Source organism: Hylobates moloch, unplaced genomic scaffold, assembly GCF_009828535.3.
Source record: "Hylobates moloch isolate HMO894 unplaced genomic scaffold, HMol_V3 SCAFFOLD_1, whole genome shotgun sequence".
NCBI lineage: Eukaryota > Metazoa > Chordata > Mammalia > Primates > Hylobatidae > Hylobates > Hylobates moloch.
This window is the reverse complement of record NW_026652276.1, coordinates 223,839,691-223,855,140: the sequence shown is the minus strand read 5'-3', so window position 1 is coordinate 223,855,140 and position 15,450 is coordinate 223,839,691. Positions and strand designations below refer to the sequence as shown.

Here is a 15,450-nt window from a genome sequence, read left to right as displayed (position 1 = left end):
TCTTTTAAAGAATCCGAGATAACTCACTTGAAGTGTCTCAGAGTCAAGCAAGTTTTATGAAAATGAATCCTTCCTCAGTTAACTGATCAAATGGGTGAATGCTGATCCTGTGTAGTTTCTTTCCCTGGTCAGAGTGAGGAGCTGGTGTTAGCTGTGGTATTCACTGTTGTGTCCTACCCCAAAGGCAAAGAAGACGAAAATCAAGCCCAGCTTATAGAGCTGGGCTTGTTTCCCAAGTCGCAGTCTGGCTCCTGCTATGGTAGGCGGAACATCTCTCTAGCCTCACAGAGATGGAACCAGGGAATTGAGGGAAGAGTTAGTGGGCCAGGGAGATTTATTTGAGTCTGATTTTCCAGGTGAATGAGAAGGGAGGGCTTGGTCGATGGTTTGGTGCTGACACATTCCTGGGAGAGGCAAATCATCACCAACAGCATTTGTCATTATTGTTGTATTTTAGCAAGAAGATTCAGCTGGTCAGATTTTTTGGGCCACTTCGAAGATGCTGACACATTTTGTGTGCTGTGATTGTTCTGAAGGCAGAGTAGCTCTAACTACTGTGAGAAGCCCAAATAAAAATCAATACCCACCCCCACCCCAAAGACCACCTTTCTGAAACAGGTATCTCTGGAAAACAGTACTCCCCTTGCTCCGAAGCTGCTGCTTATTTTTGGATTGCATCTCTTTGTATGTGCTAATCTAGTGTACCATGGAACACATTTTGGGAGCTGGTGCCTCTGCTTACCTTTAAGGGGGACAGTCGTGTCTAACCTGAAATTGGAGGATGCTTTCCAGTGTGAAGGAGTGAGAGGGAGCAGGCAGAGACACAGACATTGAGAACAGGGTCACTTTATTGGTATAGGGACTGCAGAGGTACTGGGGGCTTTAGCTGTTGGCAGCTATGGTGTCCTTAATCCACGTCACATAGTTGTAGACCTTGGTGTAGACTCCAGGCTTGTTCTTCTGGGCACAGCCATCGCCCCAGGAGACAACTCCTTGAAGCTGTCCATTGCAGACCACAGGGCCACCAGAGTCACCCTGGGGAGAAGAAGGGACAAGTTGTATGGAGAGATGGAGGAGGAATATAGCTACATTTATTCTGAACTTTAAAAGACCCCTTCCCAGCCAGCTCTGTGGCTCCACGTCCTTCTCCTGGTGGCCCATTCTGTGTTCTTCCTAAGCAGACAGCTTGCAGCCCAATGCCTGCGTGACTTCTCCATGGGGGCAATGGAGGGAGCCTCCTAAGCCCCGCCACCTTGGGAGTTCATATCTTTTTCCCAGGTGGGGCCTGGGTATTGGTAGGAACCTCAGCATGGGAAGGGTTGGTCAAATCACCTGGCAGGAATCCTTGCCTCCGTTAAGGAAGCCCACACAGAACATGTTGCTGGTAATCTCTCCAGGGTAAGAGGCTTCACACTTAGCCTGGCTCAGCACAGGAGCGTCCAAGCACTGCAGCTCGTCTGGGTAGTCAGCTGTGACGATCAGGAAGAGATCAAAGAAAGTAGAAATGTGGGTTAGGCCAGAGAAGGAGACAATAATCTAGGATGGAACACTGAAAAGGAACACAGCCCCTGGAGAGGACTCCAAAACATAAGTCCTGGCAAGGGACTCTGGCTTTTAGTTCCCAGAATGATCATTGTGGAACCCCTCCCAAGATGTGATCATAGCTCGTTCTCCATTTGTCCTGACTATTGATTTTAGGAGCCAAGTCCTTGAGAATTTGCATCTGTCTGATGCCCAGTGCAGAGCCTGTGTGTAATGGGCACTAGAAATGTGTCTTAAGCCTGGAGGTGAGAGGATTTAAGTTAAGGGGCATGCTTCATTCTGGAAATTGTAAGGATGGAGGGAAGTAGAAGGACAAAGGGTCCCACTCACCACCAGAACTCGCAGTGTTGCCCCAGCCAGAGATGAGGCACTTCGTGCCAGTGGCTGGAGAGGCGGTGGGCAGAGAGATGGTGGACACGCGGGCATTGATGACTGCACGTGAGGAGAGCTTGATCAGCAGGATGTCATTGTCCAGAGTCCTGCTGTTGTATTTGGGGTGGCGGATGATCTTCGCTGCATTGATGAACTGTTCATTCCCCTCCAGGACATCGATGTTGTGCTCTCCCAGTCTCACCTGGATGCGGCTGATGGGCAGGGCAGGCATGGTGAAGACCTTCTCCCACGGCCAGGGCACCCATCCCACCTTTCCCAGGGTCCTCAAACTCCCTGCTCATGGACAGCTCTGGAGGCATGGGGTGAGGTGTGTGGCCATATCACATGGGCAGGAGAGCGATGTGGGTCAGTGCAGGTGTGAGATCCAGGACCTTTCTGCTTCAGAGGTTGGTGGTAGTGGGGTGGGGAAGAGTCAAAGGGATCCCACCAGAGGCTGCTCCTCAACCTGCCTTCCCAGACTCTTTCCCACAATCTCCATGGTCACTAGCACTGTGGGCACAAGCAGCTCCTTCAAGTTTTCCCAGCATTCTTCACCCTAGGCCTTTGCTAACTGCACACAGCGCCTGTTCCTCCCTCCCTTCTTGGCCTGGTGAGCACCACCATTCTGTGTAATCTAATCCAATGGTAGCCATAGTATTAGCATCTCCTGGGAACTTGTTAGAAATGTAATTTCTTTGTCCTTACCCCCACTTACTGATCAGAACCGAACCTTGGGGATGGGACCCAGTGATTTGTGCCTTAACGAGCCTGCAGGTGGTTCTTGTGCATACTCAGGTTTGAGAGTTCTTGGTGTAGGCAGCGGTTCTCAGATCTGTCTATACACTCTACAGTTACTAGAGGTAGAGTGTAAAATACTGATATTCACACCCTCTTCCTGAAAATTTTGATTTAATTGCCCTGGGATAGGACAAAGGCATCTGTATTTTTAAAAAGTCTTTCTTTCTTAGGTGGCTTTAATGTGTAGCTAACCAACAAATGGTACTAGCCTGCTTTTCTCACTAGCTCTGGCCACCCCAAGATCGTCCCTGCCTGCTTTTATGACCACAACCCTTGCTGTTTCATGGATTTGCTGGGGTGTGAGAGCTTCCTGTCTTGTGTTCACTCTCTGCTCTGGAGAGTCAGCTGCTGCCAACAAGTTTTCTTCTCCACCACCTCTCCCATCCATCTTACCCACCCTCAGTAGTTCCCTGGGTTGAAGTCAAGCTCTCCCAGGCAGCCTGGCCGGGAGCTTTGCAGTCAGGGGCCCCACACTTACGACTTGTAGCAGTGAGCTGCTGACACCACCCACTGTTCGCTGATGAGGGAGCCACCGCAGAAGTGGTAGCCAGAATTCAGGGACACCTGGTAGGGGACAGAATTCTCCTCACAGGTGTAGCCCCCAACGATCTTGTCATCATCGTCAAGGGGGGCAGCAACTGGAGTGGAGATAGGAAGGGAGAAGACAAGTCAGTAGCATGTTAGGGGTGGCGCTCCCAGCCTGCGATTGCTTTCTGCTAATTAGAAATCCTTAACAAGCATAGTGAGGCTAGGCAAGGGAGGGAGCGCTCCCACCCTTGGTGAGCATCACTGGATGTGGCTACTGAGTCTCTGTGTCTGCAGGGCACGTAGCTAGGTACCCTGCGGGGGCTCAGACCTCTCCTGGGGTCACCAGGCTGAGGTAGCAAGGAATGTCTTCACAATGCTTCCAGTGGGATAGGAGTTGGGATGTGGTTGTCTCACCCACTGAGTGCTTCTTTTATTCATCACCTGTGTACTTCCCCTGGCTATTTGGGCCCTGGATTGTCAGGATTCTTTTGCCAAGCTAGGAAAACCCCCTGTCTGCGTAGACCTGGCCATGACCACCTTCCCCCATAGCTCAGATCTGTGCAGTCAGGGCAGAGTTGAGGGCAGCCCCCAGGCTCACTTTGGCAGAACAAAGGTAGACTTTGTTATTGGCCAATAAAACAGCAATTCTTAACATTGGCTGCATGGCTGGAAATGTTAAAAATCACCTGGGAAGCTTAAAAGCCCAGAACACAAGCTCTACCCCAGACAATTGAAGTTAGAATTTCTAGAGCTGAGTCTCTGGCATGAGTAATTTTTCAACCTCCCCAGGTGCATTTAAGGTTATGAGCAGCTATAGTGGTGCTATTGTGGTTCTGTCAGAGCCAAGCCTGAAGCCTGCTGCTTCAATTCGCGGGCCAGCCCCACCTGGCCCCCTTCCCAGCTTCTCCAACCACAACTGGGATATGGATGAAAGACAGTGGTGGGAGTGAAGTCAGGGAGAAGTTGAACAGGTGAGCCCAAGGAGGATGGGAAGGAGAGATGCCAGATGGAGGAAATAGAATATCAGAGCCCAGTCAAAAGAGGAGAGGTGGTAAGAATGGAAAGGCATTTGTCGGCCAGGAAAGGGTGTGGGTGGGGCCTCAAGCAGGGCATGAAACTCACCAGCAGCTGCCACAAAGGGAAGGATCAGGAGTGGATTCATGGTGGTAGAGAGTGCCTGACTGGTGGTGGAGGACCCATCTTTATACCTCCCGAGGATCCAGAGAGGAGGTGACTGTGAGGTGAGGGTCACCACTCCTCCCAGCACAAACACACCTGCAGCTTTCCTCTTCCCAGGGTCTTGCATCAGCTTGGCTATGTTTGGCCACTCTCTGGGTTTGTGATTCACAGGTGATAAGGAAACTTGCCTTCTGACAGCAGAGATGGAGACTGGCTGTTTCCTGCAAGGATGCTGGGATGGGAAGACAGGGAAAGCCAAGCCCCGGATCACACAGCTGGGCTTTCTTAGGCCTAGGAGATGAGGGTTAAAAGGAGGGAAAATGGCCTAGCTGTTTAGGAATCTTTCCACCAATTGGGAATGTATTTAATGTACTTAAGGAAGGGCAAGCGTTGGTAAAAAGCTTGGCTTTTCAGTGTCCTGGGGCCCCCATGAGAGGAGCAAAGTCTTATCTAAGGCTCATTGCTGTGAATATGAAGATCCTTCTCTCCAGTCAGGGTGCAGGAAGGTCAAATGCAAGACTTTGGGGGAATGAGAATTCCAACACTAAGGGGTAAGGAGAAGGGAGACTCACCATTCCATAGGATTCTGGGCTTCCAGATGGCTCTCCTTCCTGCCAAGGCTTAAGGATGGGAAGTGTTTCAAAGAAGGAGGGGGCACAGGTTAGGTAGGAGCTTACTCAGTGCGTCTGGAGGATGGAAAACCAATGGCGCACTCCTCCCCTTCTTCAATGTGAAGACATTTGTTTCTCTCGTGTGCATATTGTCATAGGTTCTTTTTATGCAGCCTCACAGTTGTCCTTGCAACCTGCACGCAGGTGATGCAAACTGACACACCTGCTCGGGGCTGACAGCCTGAACCAGAATTACATGCCCCTGATCAGATGTCAGAGTTTGGACCATGGTAAATCTGGGTTACGATTTGATCTGAGAATCAGCAGTAGGTAGAGATTTGAGCACATGGTAAATAGGTCACATATTGGGTTCAATAACGAAGATGTGGAGGGGTGGGTCTAGAATTTTCTATTTTTGATGCAGTGAGATCATGCTTGGCTCAGTACAAAGTGAATCTTCCCAGAGAATATCCTGATTTGGGCCCTACCAAGCCTACTAAGACACAGTTTTGTAATTGACTGAGGCACAACCTGGCCAGAGCAGTGTGGAGATGGAGATTCTGTCTGCGCTCAGGTCTAATGATGGAAGGAAAGGTGCAGCTTCCTTATGAGAGTGCTTTCCCTTCTCAGCAACTCTGAGCTCAGGTTGGTGATGGGCAGGAGTGAGCAGAGTTCAAGTTTGAATTCTTTGAAAGGTAAAAGAAGCAGGGATGTTCTGGAGACAGTGAACAAAATGAGAAAAACTCAGAAACTTGGTGTTGAAATATGGACACAGCCAGGGGGCTAGAGGGAGGAAGCAAATGGAAACCAGAGGGAATTGGAAAAAATGCCAAAGTGGGGCCAGTGGAGTTGAGAGGACACACAGAGTACCTTCGGGTTCAGCTCCTGGTATTGCCGCCCAGCCTGCTTCTCCAGAGGCAGGAGATCCACTGCTCGGAGACCCCCTCTCCACCCCGCAACCCCTCTAATCACTGATGGGCTTATACCTAACACTGCTGTACTTAGATGGTGCACGGTGCCTCACAGCTTTACAAGAGTTTTCATAAGCAACAGTGGTACATTGCTTTTCATTGATGCTGAGTTTCACACTTTAACTTCCCACAAACATTCTAATTGTGATTTGTGCGGAGCAAAATTATTTCCATTTATAGAGCAAGAGACTGAGATTCAGAAGCATTCTGTCTTGCCCAAGAATACAGATCTTGGCAGAGCTGACCACAAGGCCAATGGAAGCCATGGAGAGCATTGTGAAGTGTAGGAATTGCTGCACATGGCATCTAAAAGGAGATTTATTGAGGATCAAGGCAGAGGTCCCCAGAGGACAAACTGTACATCTGATTACTTCCTGGTGCTTTTCTTCCTGGCAGAAATAGATGATTGAATTCATCTTTCTCCTGGCACCTTGTCTCAGAGCCTTACCTTGCCACAGTTCCAGACCCAACCAGGCCATGACTGCCATGTAGATGACACACCTCTCTGCTCATGAATAACTGGCCAAGCCTGAGGTAGCCAGGTTTTGGAGCATTGATAATATGGGGTTTTCCTGTGTTGTCCCTAAACATGTTGTTTCATTTTGTCCCCTTGTCATGGGGTCTTCACAGAACTCTTGCCTTAGAGGATAAAGAGAGCCTCTTGCTCTAGCAACTGTAGACACCAGTGTGCACTAAACAGGGAGGTGAACCTTGGAAGGAGATGGAAAACTTTTTTTTGAAAGGGGGTTTTTTGATCAGTGCTTGTGGCTCTGATTCCCTGTCTGAAAGGGAACACCCAAGAATATGAGGATTTACGGTACGTAGAGTTTGAAGACGAGCCTTCTCCAGTATTTTGGGCTCTTCCTTAAACGATCACAGTATAGTCTGAGGTCAACTTTCTTCAAAAAGGAATGACCTTACAGGCACAGAAGATAGCTCTAGGTGGAGACTGTTACCTCATACTGTAGACTCAGATGTGTAGGATAGGTGCAGATCCAGCTGCCCAAGCTCAATTTGGAGGACATGTCATTCTTGGTACTGTTCATTCTGAACTATAGATTTCTTTGCCTACTTCTCTAAGACATCTTTCTGGCTTGTATTTAGTGCTTAGCACACCCAACCACTGTTCTTCAATTATGATAACAGTGAATTATTTCTGTGTGCTTACTATATAGCATGTAACTTACTATACAGCATGTAACTCATATAAGTTATGAATGTTTTTTCATTTTATCATCACAACCACCTATGGGATTGCCCATTTTACAGATGATCAAATGAGCTTTCTGGAGGGGAAGTGAATCTTCCATCTCCCAGAGCAGCAGCTCCCAGCCAGAGCTCGCCCTGCCTGCACTCAAGACCTTGGCAAAGCAGCCAGAGCCAGAAAGAACCACGAGAGAAGCTTTCAATTACTTTCAGCCACTTTGTCGCCCTTTTTTTTCTCTTCTCCTCTCATGCATTTTTCTCCATCTCCAAGCATATTTCGGGATGTGGATGCCTGTCCCCACACAAAAACATTTGGGATTCATTCCTGATATCTCAATTCAACCTAATTTCCCCCCCTTTAAAGTCAGATCCCATCTACCTGTTTGGTCAAAGAGATATGTGTTTTAAAATCCCCAAGGAAGGAGGTAGGGACTGTGCCCTCAGATGATTATTGGTGAAGTGGATTTATTCTTAAAATCAGTTTAAGAGAATGTTGCTGTGACTTGCCTAGGACTGGCAGCCCACTCTGGCCCTGGGTGATGAGAGAAGCCCACAGAGGCCCAGGGTTTGTCACCTGTGGCTGACAGTGTCTGCAGAGCCAGAATTGAGCTAATCCTGTGAAAGGATGAGCGCTGATGGGCAGTTGTATGGTAGGTTGCTATGGGGCTTCTTGATCTCTCAAATTCCACATGACAAAATCAATGCATGCATGAGGGACCCCTTCCCAGCAGGCTCTGGTGGCTACAAACTGGTTCAGGTGTGGAAGATCATATCACTTTACCTTTAGTTTTTGTTTGAAAAACAAACAATGAAAGACAGATGAAAACAGGAATTCTACCAGTGGGCAGGCAAGAATTCTCTTCGGGAAAAGGGATGTTTGTGGCTCTTCCCCACATTGGCCTTGAAAGAGCTTGACTGCAGAGTGGCTATTATTAAAATGTCAAAACAATAGAAGATGCTGGTGAGGCTGCAGAGGAAAGGGAATTCTTGTGCACTATTGGCCAGATTGTAAATCAGTTCATGGAAAAATTAATGTGAAAGCAATTTGGAGATTTCTGAAAGAATTTAAAACAGAACTACCTTTCCACCCAGCAATTCCTTTACTGGGCATTTACCCAAAGGAAAATAATTGTTCTGCCAAAAAGACACATGCTCTTGCATGTCCATCACAGCACTATTCACAGTAGCAAAACCACGGAATCAACATAGGTGGCCATGAGCGGTAGACTGGATAAAGGAAATGTGGTACATATACACCATGGAATACTATGCAGCCATGAAAAGAATAAAATCATGTCCTTGTCCTTTGCAGCAACGTGGATGGAGCTGGAGACCATAATCCTAAGCAATTTAACATAGGAACAGAAAACCAAATATCACGTTCTCATATATAAGTAGGAGCTGAGCATTGGTTAAAAATGGATATAAAGATGGGAAGAGTAGACATTGCAACTACTAGAGGGAAGAGAGAAGGAGGGTGGAAAGGGCTGAAAAAATACCTATTGGGTACTATGCTCAGTGCCTGAGTGAGGAGATCATTTGTGCCCCAAACCTCAGCATCACACAATATACCCATGTAACAAACCTGCACATGTACCCCGTGAATCTGAAATAAAATTTGAAATTATTTTTTAAAAAATGGGGCCTGGGCCAGAAGCAGTGGCTCGTACCTGTAATCCTAGCACTTTGGATCACTTGAGGTCAGGAGTTCAAAACCACACTGGCCAACATTGTGAATCCCTGTCTCTAATAAAAATACAAAAAAAAAAAATTAGCTGGACATGGTGGCCTGCATCTGCAATCCCAGGTACTTGGGAGGCTGAATCACTTGAACTCGGGAGGTGGAAGTTGTAGTGAGCAGAGATCATGCCACGGCACTCCAGCCTGGCTATTGTTCAGCCAGAAGGATATGTTTTGTGTGAAGGCTGAGGTGGGGGCTCTTCGGAGCCTCTGTGAGAAGGAGGCCGTAAGCCGTGGCGGTGGATGGAGTTGTAGCTTTCTGCCTCTTTGCCCTTTGCTCTGGACCCACAGGTGAAGAGTACCAGACTCGATCCCAAGCACACACTCTGCAGACCTTCACATGTCATGGTTTCATGTGAGCACATGTACTGGGAAAGCTGTGTGGCCTGAGCAAATGCAACCACATGGCCTGACTCTCACACAGTATTTTGTCTTGGATTTTGAATGATAAGCATTATTTTTGCTTGTTTTGTGTTTTTGGTGGTGGTGGTGGTGGTGGTTTATTTTACACTGACCACTTATAAGAAATACCATGGTTATCTGTGATTTTCATGCACTGTTTCTGCTGGCAACCCTTCTGAGTGGGGGGACTCACTTTCCTGTGTAAAGAGTCTACGTGGCCCAGGTAGGAGGTGGAAGCAGCCGTCTGGAAGGCCACTGGGATCCTTATGTCTGTGTCTTGGCTTGAGGTAACCAGCTGGGCTTTGACAGGAATGATCTGAATGGAGACAGAAAACAGTGGAAACTAACACTCCTTGCCCAGCCCAGCCCTGTTTATTTGAAGAGTTTGGTTCTTCCCTTGACTCTTGAGTGATGATGATATTCAGATGAGGCATTGACATTATAGTAAGAAAGGGAAAAAAATGTATCTCTCTTGTCTGTCTATCTATCTATTGGATATATGTCTCCAAAAGCAGACAAACCCAAGGCTATAAGGTGAACTAGGGTCTGGGTTTGGACTCCATAAAAACAAAATCCATGTTGAACAAAGTGATGTTTGTATGTATTGACATTCTGGGTGACCCGTGTGTATCTGTCCATTGTGTGTGAGCCCTGAGCCCTGTTTTCCTCTGAAGATAGTGAGTGGTAGCCATCTCCTCAAATGAACCACACGTCTGGAGCCCAGATGGCCCTCTCAAGGTAATTGATTTTACACATTTCCTGTTTACCAAAAAAGTGTCTGATGGATATTTGGGTGAATTCCACAGCATGTGGACTGCGGTCCCCTGTGTTTGCCAGGAATGTTGTGCCCCATGTAGAGGTTTTCCTCTACTCATCACTGCAATTTGCCCGCTGCTCCGTGGACACTTCGGGGCCTGTGCCCTGTTCCTTGTAACTGGAAATGTGCTCTGAACTTGTCTGTCTCCCATGGCTGCTCCTGGCCCTTGGTACCAGCTCCCAGGGGTGTCCACAACCACGTGGGACAGAAGGTGAAGGTGGAATTTCAATGAGAAGCTTGCTTGGATCTTCAGTGCCAAGCTTGGAGGAGCTACGGCCCCAACATGGTCCCTTTCAGAATTGCCAAGAGGAGGCTTTGGCAGGTGCCAGAGGTGCCATGGGGCCTGCCTTCCTCTGCTGCATCCAGTGGGTGCAAGCCAGCCAACACGTGGCCAGAGTGGCTGCTCAGATGTCTTTCCCTCCACTTTTTTTTAAGGAGTCCCACATAAGTCACTTGAAGTATCTCAAAGGCAAGCAAGTTATGTGAAAACGAATCCTACCTTAGTTAATTGATCAAATGGGTGAATCCTGACCCTCTCTAGTTTCTTTCCTGGTCGGAGTGGAGAGCTCGTGTTACCTGTGGGATTCACTGTGGTGTCCTACCCCAAAGGCAAAGAAGATGAAATTGCAGCATGCAGAGCTGGGCTTGATTCCCAAGTCGCAATCTGGCTCCCACTATGGTAGGCGGAACATCTCTCTAGCCTGCTCATAGAGATGGAACTAGGGAATTGAGGGAAGAGTTTGGGGGCCAGGGAGATTTTCTTGAGTCTGATTTTCCAGGTGAATGAGAAGGGATGGCTTGGTTGAGGGTTTTGTGCTGACACATTCCTAGGAGAGGCATGTCATCACCGACAGCATTTGTGATTCTTGTTGTATTTTAGCAATAAGATTCTGCTGGTCAGATTTTTTGGGCCACCTCGAAGATGTTGACACCTTTTCTGTGCTGTGATTGTTCTGAAGGCAGAGTAGCTCTACGCACTGTGAGGAGCCCAAATAAAAATCAAAACCCCCTGCCACAAAGACCACCTTTCAGAAACACACTTTTCTCTAGAAAACAGTGCCCCCCTTTCTCCCAAGCTTCTTCTTATTTTTGGAATCCATCTGTTTGTATGTGCTAATCTAGTGTACCATGGAACACATTTGGGGAGATGGGGGCTCTGCTTACCTTTAAGGGGGACAGTCGTGTCTGACTTGAGATTGGAGGATGCTTTCCAGTGTGAAGGAGTGAGAGGGAGCAGGCACAGACACAGACATTGAGAACAGGGTCACTTTATTGGTATAGAGACTGCAGAGGGACCAGGGGCTTTAGCTGTTGGCAGCTATGGTGTCCTTAATCCAGTCCACATAGTTGTAGACCTTGGTGTAGACTCCAGGCTTGTTCTTCTGGGCACAGCCATAGCCCCAGGAGACAATTCCTTGGAGCTGTCCATTGGAGACCACAGGGCCACCAGAGTCACCCTGGGGAGAAGAAGGGACAAGTTGTATGGAGAGATGGAGGAGGAATATAGCTACATTTACTCTGAACCTTAAATGACCCATTTCCAGCCAGCTCTGTGGCCCCACGTCCTTCTCACCGTGGCCCATTCTCTGTTCTTCCTAAGCAGACAGCTTGCAGCCCAAGGGAGCCTTCCTCACTTCTCCATGGGGGCACTGCAGGGAGCCTCCCCCGCTCCACCGCCTTGGGAGTTCCAGTCATTTTCCCTGGCGGGGCCTGGGTATCAGTGGGAGCCTCAGCATGGGAAGGGGTCAAATCACCTGGCAGGAATCCTTGCCTCCCTCGAGGAAGCCCACACAGAACATGTTGCTGGTAATCTTTCCAGGGTAGGAGGCTTCACACTCAGCCTGGGTCAGCACAGGAGCGTTCAGGCACTGCAGCTCATCTGGGTAGTCGGCTGTGAGGATCAGGAAGAGATCAAAGAAAGAAATGTGGGTCAGGCCAGGGAAAGAGTCAATAATGTAGGATGGAACATTGAAGAGGAACACTGCCCCTGGAGAGGACTCCAAAACATAAGTCCTGGCAAGGGACTCTGGCTTTTAGTTCCCAGAATGATCATTGTTGAACCCCTCCCAAACGTGATCATAGCTCGTTCTCCATTTGTCCTGACTATTGATTTTAGGATCCGAGTCCTTGAGAATTTCCATCTTTCTGGTGCCCAGTGCAGAGCCTGTGTGTAATGGGCACTAGAAATGTGTCTTAAGCTTGGAGGCGAGAGGATTCAAGTTAAGGGGCATGGTTTGTTCTGGAAATTGTGGGATGGAGGGAAGCAGAGGGACAAAGGGTCCCACTCACCACCAGAGCTCAGAGTGTTGCCCCAGCCGGAGATGAGGCACTCGGTGCCAGCAGCTGGAGGGGCGGTAGGCAGAGAGATGGTGGACACGCGGGCATTGATGACTGCATTTGAGGACAGCTTGATCAGCAGGATGTCATTGTCCAGAGTCCAGCTGTTGTATTTGGGGTGGCGGATGATCTTGGCTGCATTGATGAACTGTTCATTCCCCTCCAGGACATCGATGTTGTGCTCTCCCAGTCTCACCTGGATGCGGCTGATGGGCAGGGCAGGCATGGTGAAACCCTTCTCCCACGGCCAGGGCACCCATCCCACCTTTCCATGGGTCCTTAAGCTCCCTGCTCATGGACAGCTCCGGAGGCATGGGCAGGGGAGTGATGTGGGTCAGTGCAGGTGTCAGACCCAGGACCTTTCTGCTTCAGAGGTTGGTGGTAGTGGGGTGGGGAAGAGTCAAAGGGATCCCACCAGAGGCTTCCCCTCAATCTGCCTTCCCAGACTCTTTCCCACAATCTCCATGGTCACTAGCACTGTGGGCACAAGGAGCTCCTTGAAGTTTTCCAGCATTCTTCACCCCAGGCCTTTGCTAACTGTGCACAGTGCCTGCTCCTCCCTCGGTTCTTGGCCTGGTGAGCACCAGCCTTCTGTGTAATGTAATCCAATGGTAGCCATAGCATTAGCATCTCCTGGGAACTTGTTAGAAATGTAAATTGTTGGTCCTTACCCCCACCTACTGATCAGAACCTTGGGGATGGGACCCAGTGATTTGTGCCTTAACAAGCCTGCAGGGTGTTCTGATACATACTCAGGTTAGAGAGTTCTTGGTGTAGGCAGCGGTTCTCACCTCTGTCTATACACTCTAGAGTTACCAGAGGTGGAGTGTGAAATATTCACTGATATTCACACCCTCTTCCTGGAAATTTTGAGTTAATTGCCCTGGGATAGTACACAGGCATCAGTATTTTTAAATACTCCTTCTTCGGTGGCTTTAATGTGTAGCTAACCAGCAAAAGGTACTTGCCTGCTTTTCTCACCTCCCCAAGATCATCCCTGCCTGCTTTTATGACCACAACCTTGCTGTTTCATGGATTTGCCTGGGTGTGAGAGCTTCCTGTCTTGTATTCACTCTCTGCTCTGGAGAGTCAGCTGCTGCCAACAAGTTTTCTTCTCCACCATCTCTCCCATCCATCTTACCCACCCTCAGTAGTTCCCTGGGCAGAAGCAAAGCTCTCCCGGACAGCCTGGCTGGGAGCTTTGCAGTCAGGTGCCCCACACTTATGACTTGTAGCAGTGAGCTGCTGACACCACCGACTGTTCGCTGATGAGGGAGCCACCGCAGAAGTGGTAGCCAGAATTCAGGGACACCTGGTAGGGGACAGAATTCTCCTCACAGGTGTAGCCCCCAACGATCTTGTCATCATCGTCAAAGGGGGCAGCAACTGGGTTGGAGATGAGAAGGGAGAAGGCAAGTTAGTAGCATGTTACAGGTGGTGCTCCCAGCCTTTGGTTGCTTCCTGCTAACTAGAAATCCTTAACAAGCACCGTGAATCTAGGCAAGGGAGGGAGCTCTGCCACCCATGGTGAGCATCACTGGATGTGTCTCCCAAGTCTCTGTGCCTGCAGGGCACATAGCTAGGTACCCTGTGGGGGCTCAGATCTCTCCTGGGGTCACCAGGCTGTGGACACAAAGGATGTCCTCAAAATGCTTCCAGTGGGATAGGAGTTGGGATGTGGTTGTCTCACCCACTGAGTGCTTCTTTTATTCATCACCTGTGTACTTCCCCTGGCTATTTGAACCGTGGATTGTCAGGATACTTTGGCCAAGCTAGGGAAACCCCTGGCTGCGTAGACCTGGCCATGACCATCTTCCCCCATAGCTCAGATATGTACAGTCAGGGCAGAGTTGATGGCAGACCCCAGGTTCACTTTGGCAGAACAAAGGTAGATGTTGTTATTGGCCAATAGAACAGCAATCCTTACCTTGGCTGCATGGCTGGAAATGTTAAAAATCACCTGGGAACCTTAAAAGCCCAGAACACAGGCTGCACCCCAGACAAATGAAGTTAGAACTTGTAGAGTCGAGTCTCTGGCATGAGTAATTGTCCAACCTCCCCACGTGCATTTGAAGTTAAGAGTAGCTATAATGGTGCTATTTTGGTGCTGCAGGAGCCAAGCCTGAAGCCAGCTGCTTCATTTCATGGGCCAGCCCCATCTGGCCTCCCTTCCCAACTTGTCCAACCATAGCTTGGGTATGGATGAATGATATTGGTGGGAGTGAAGTCAGGGAGAAGTTGAACAGGTGAGGCTTAAAAAGAGCCCAAGGAGGATGGGAAGGAGAGATGCCAGATGGAGGAAATAGAATATCAGAGCACAGTCAAAAGAGGAGAGGTGGCAAGAATGGCAGGGCATGTGTTTCCCAGGAAAGGGGGTGGGTGAGGCCTGAGGCAGGGCATGAAACTCACCAGCAGCTCCCACAAAGGCAAGGATCAGGAGTGGATTCATGGTGGTAGAGTGTACCTGACTGGTGGTGGAAGGCCTGTCCTTATACCTCCCAAGGATCAGGAGAGGAGGTGTCTGTGAGGTGCGGGTCACTGCTCCTCCCAGCACAAACACACCTGCAGCTTTCCCCTTCCTAGGGTCTTGCAACAGCTTGGCTATGTTTGGCCACTCTGGGTTTTTGATTCACAGATGATAAGGATACTTGCCTTCTGAGAGCAGAGAGGGAGACCCGCTCTTTCCTGGAAGGATGCTGGGATGGTAAAGACAGGGGAAGCCAAGCCCCGGATCACACAGCTGGGCTTTCTTGGGCCCAGGAGAGGAGAGTTAGAAGGAGGGAGAATGGCCTGGCTGTTTAGGAATCTTTTTAACTATTGGGGATATATTTAATGTACTTAAGAAAGGACAAGCGTTGGTAACAAGCTTGGCTTTTCAGCATCCTGGGGCCCCCATGAGAGGAGCAAAGTCTTATCTAAGGCTCATTCCTGTGAATATGAAGATGCT

General features: G+C 49.0%; 1 protein-coding gene and 1 pseudogene across 4 annotated transcripts; both read right to left on the bottom strand.

Moving 5' to 3' along the window:
• Positions 1 to 882: 882 nt before the first annotated feature.
• Positions 883 to 5,178, bottom strand: LOC116814447 (serine protease 1). 4 transcript variants are annotated; one of them, XM_032761986.1, is made up of 6 exons: positions 4,363 to 4,402; positions 3,191 to 3,350; positions 2,791 to 2,832; positions 1,873 to 2,126; positions 1,333 to 1,469; positions 883 to 1,035 (listed from the first exon to the last, which is right to left on the bottom strand). In XM_032761986.1, exons 1-6 carry the CDS (start codon positions 4,400 to 4,402, stop codon positions 883 to 885), a joined length of 786 nt encoding a protein of 261 aa, XP_032617877.1. The 4 variants fall into 4 exon arrangements, with proteins under 4 accessions (XP_032617877.1, XP_058283411.1, XP_058283406.1 ...); XM_058427428.1 differs by having other exon boundaries at positions 2,803 to 2,805; XM_058427423.1 differs by lacking the exons at positions 2,791 to 2,832; positions 4,363 to 4,402 and adding an exon at positions 5,097 to 5,178.
• Positions 5,179 to 11,470: 6,292 nt separating this feature from the next.
• Positions 11,471 to 14,952, bottom strand: LOC116814445 (trypsin-2-like; annotated as a pseudogene).
• Between the last annotated feature and the right edge of the window lie 498 nt (positions 14,953 to 15,450).

What these genes read in the sequence shown, in the direction of transcription:
- LOC116814447 (XM_058427423.1), bottom strand. Translation starts at nt 5,178, where the DNA reads ATGCACACGAGAGAAACAAATGTCTTCACATTGAAGAAGGGGAGGAGT. An exon ending in CCATCCTCCAGACGCACTGA is followed by an intron (nt 3,351 to 5,096) that starts GTAAGCTCCTAC and finishes TCTCCACTCCAG; the next exon opens with TTGCTGCCCCCCTTGACGAT. An exon ending in GCAGCTCACTGCTACAAGTC is followed by an intron (nt 2,127 to 3,190) that starts GTAAGTGTGGGG and finishes CCTGCCCATCAG; the next exon opens with CCGCATCCAGGTGAGACTGG.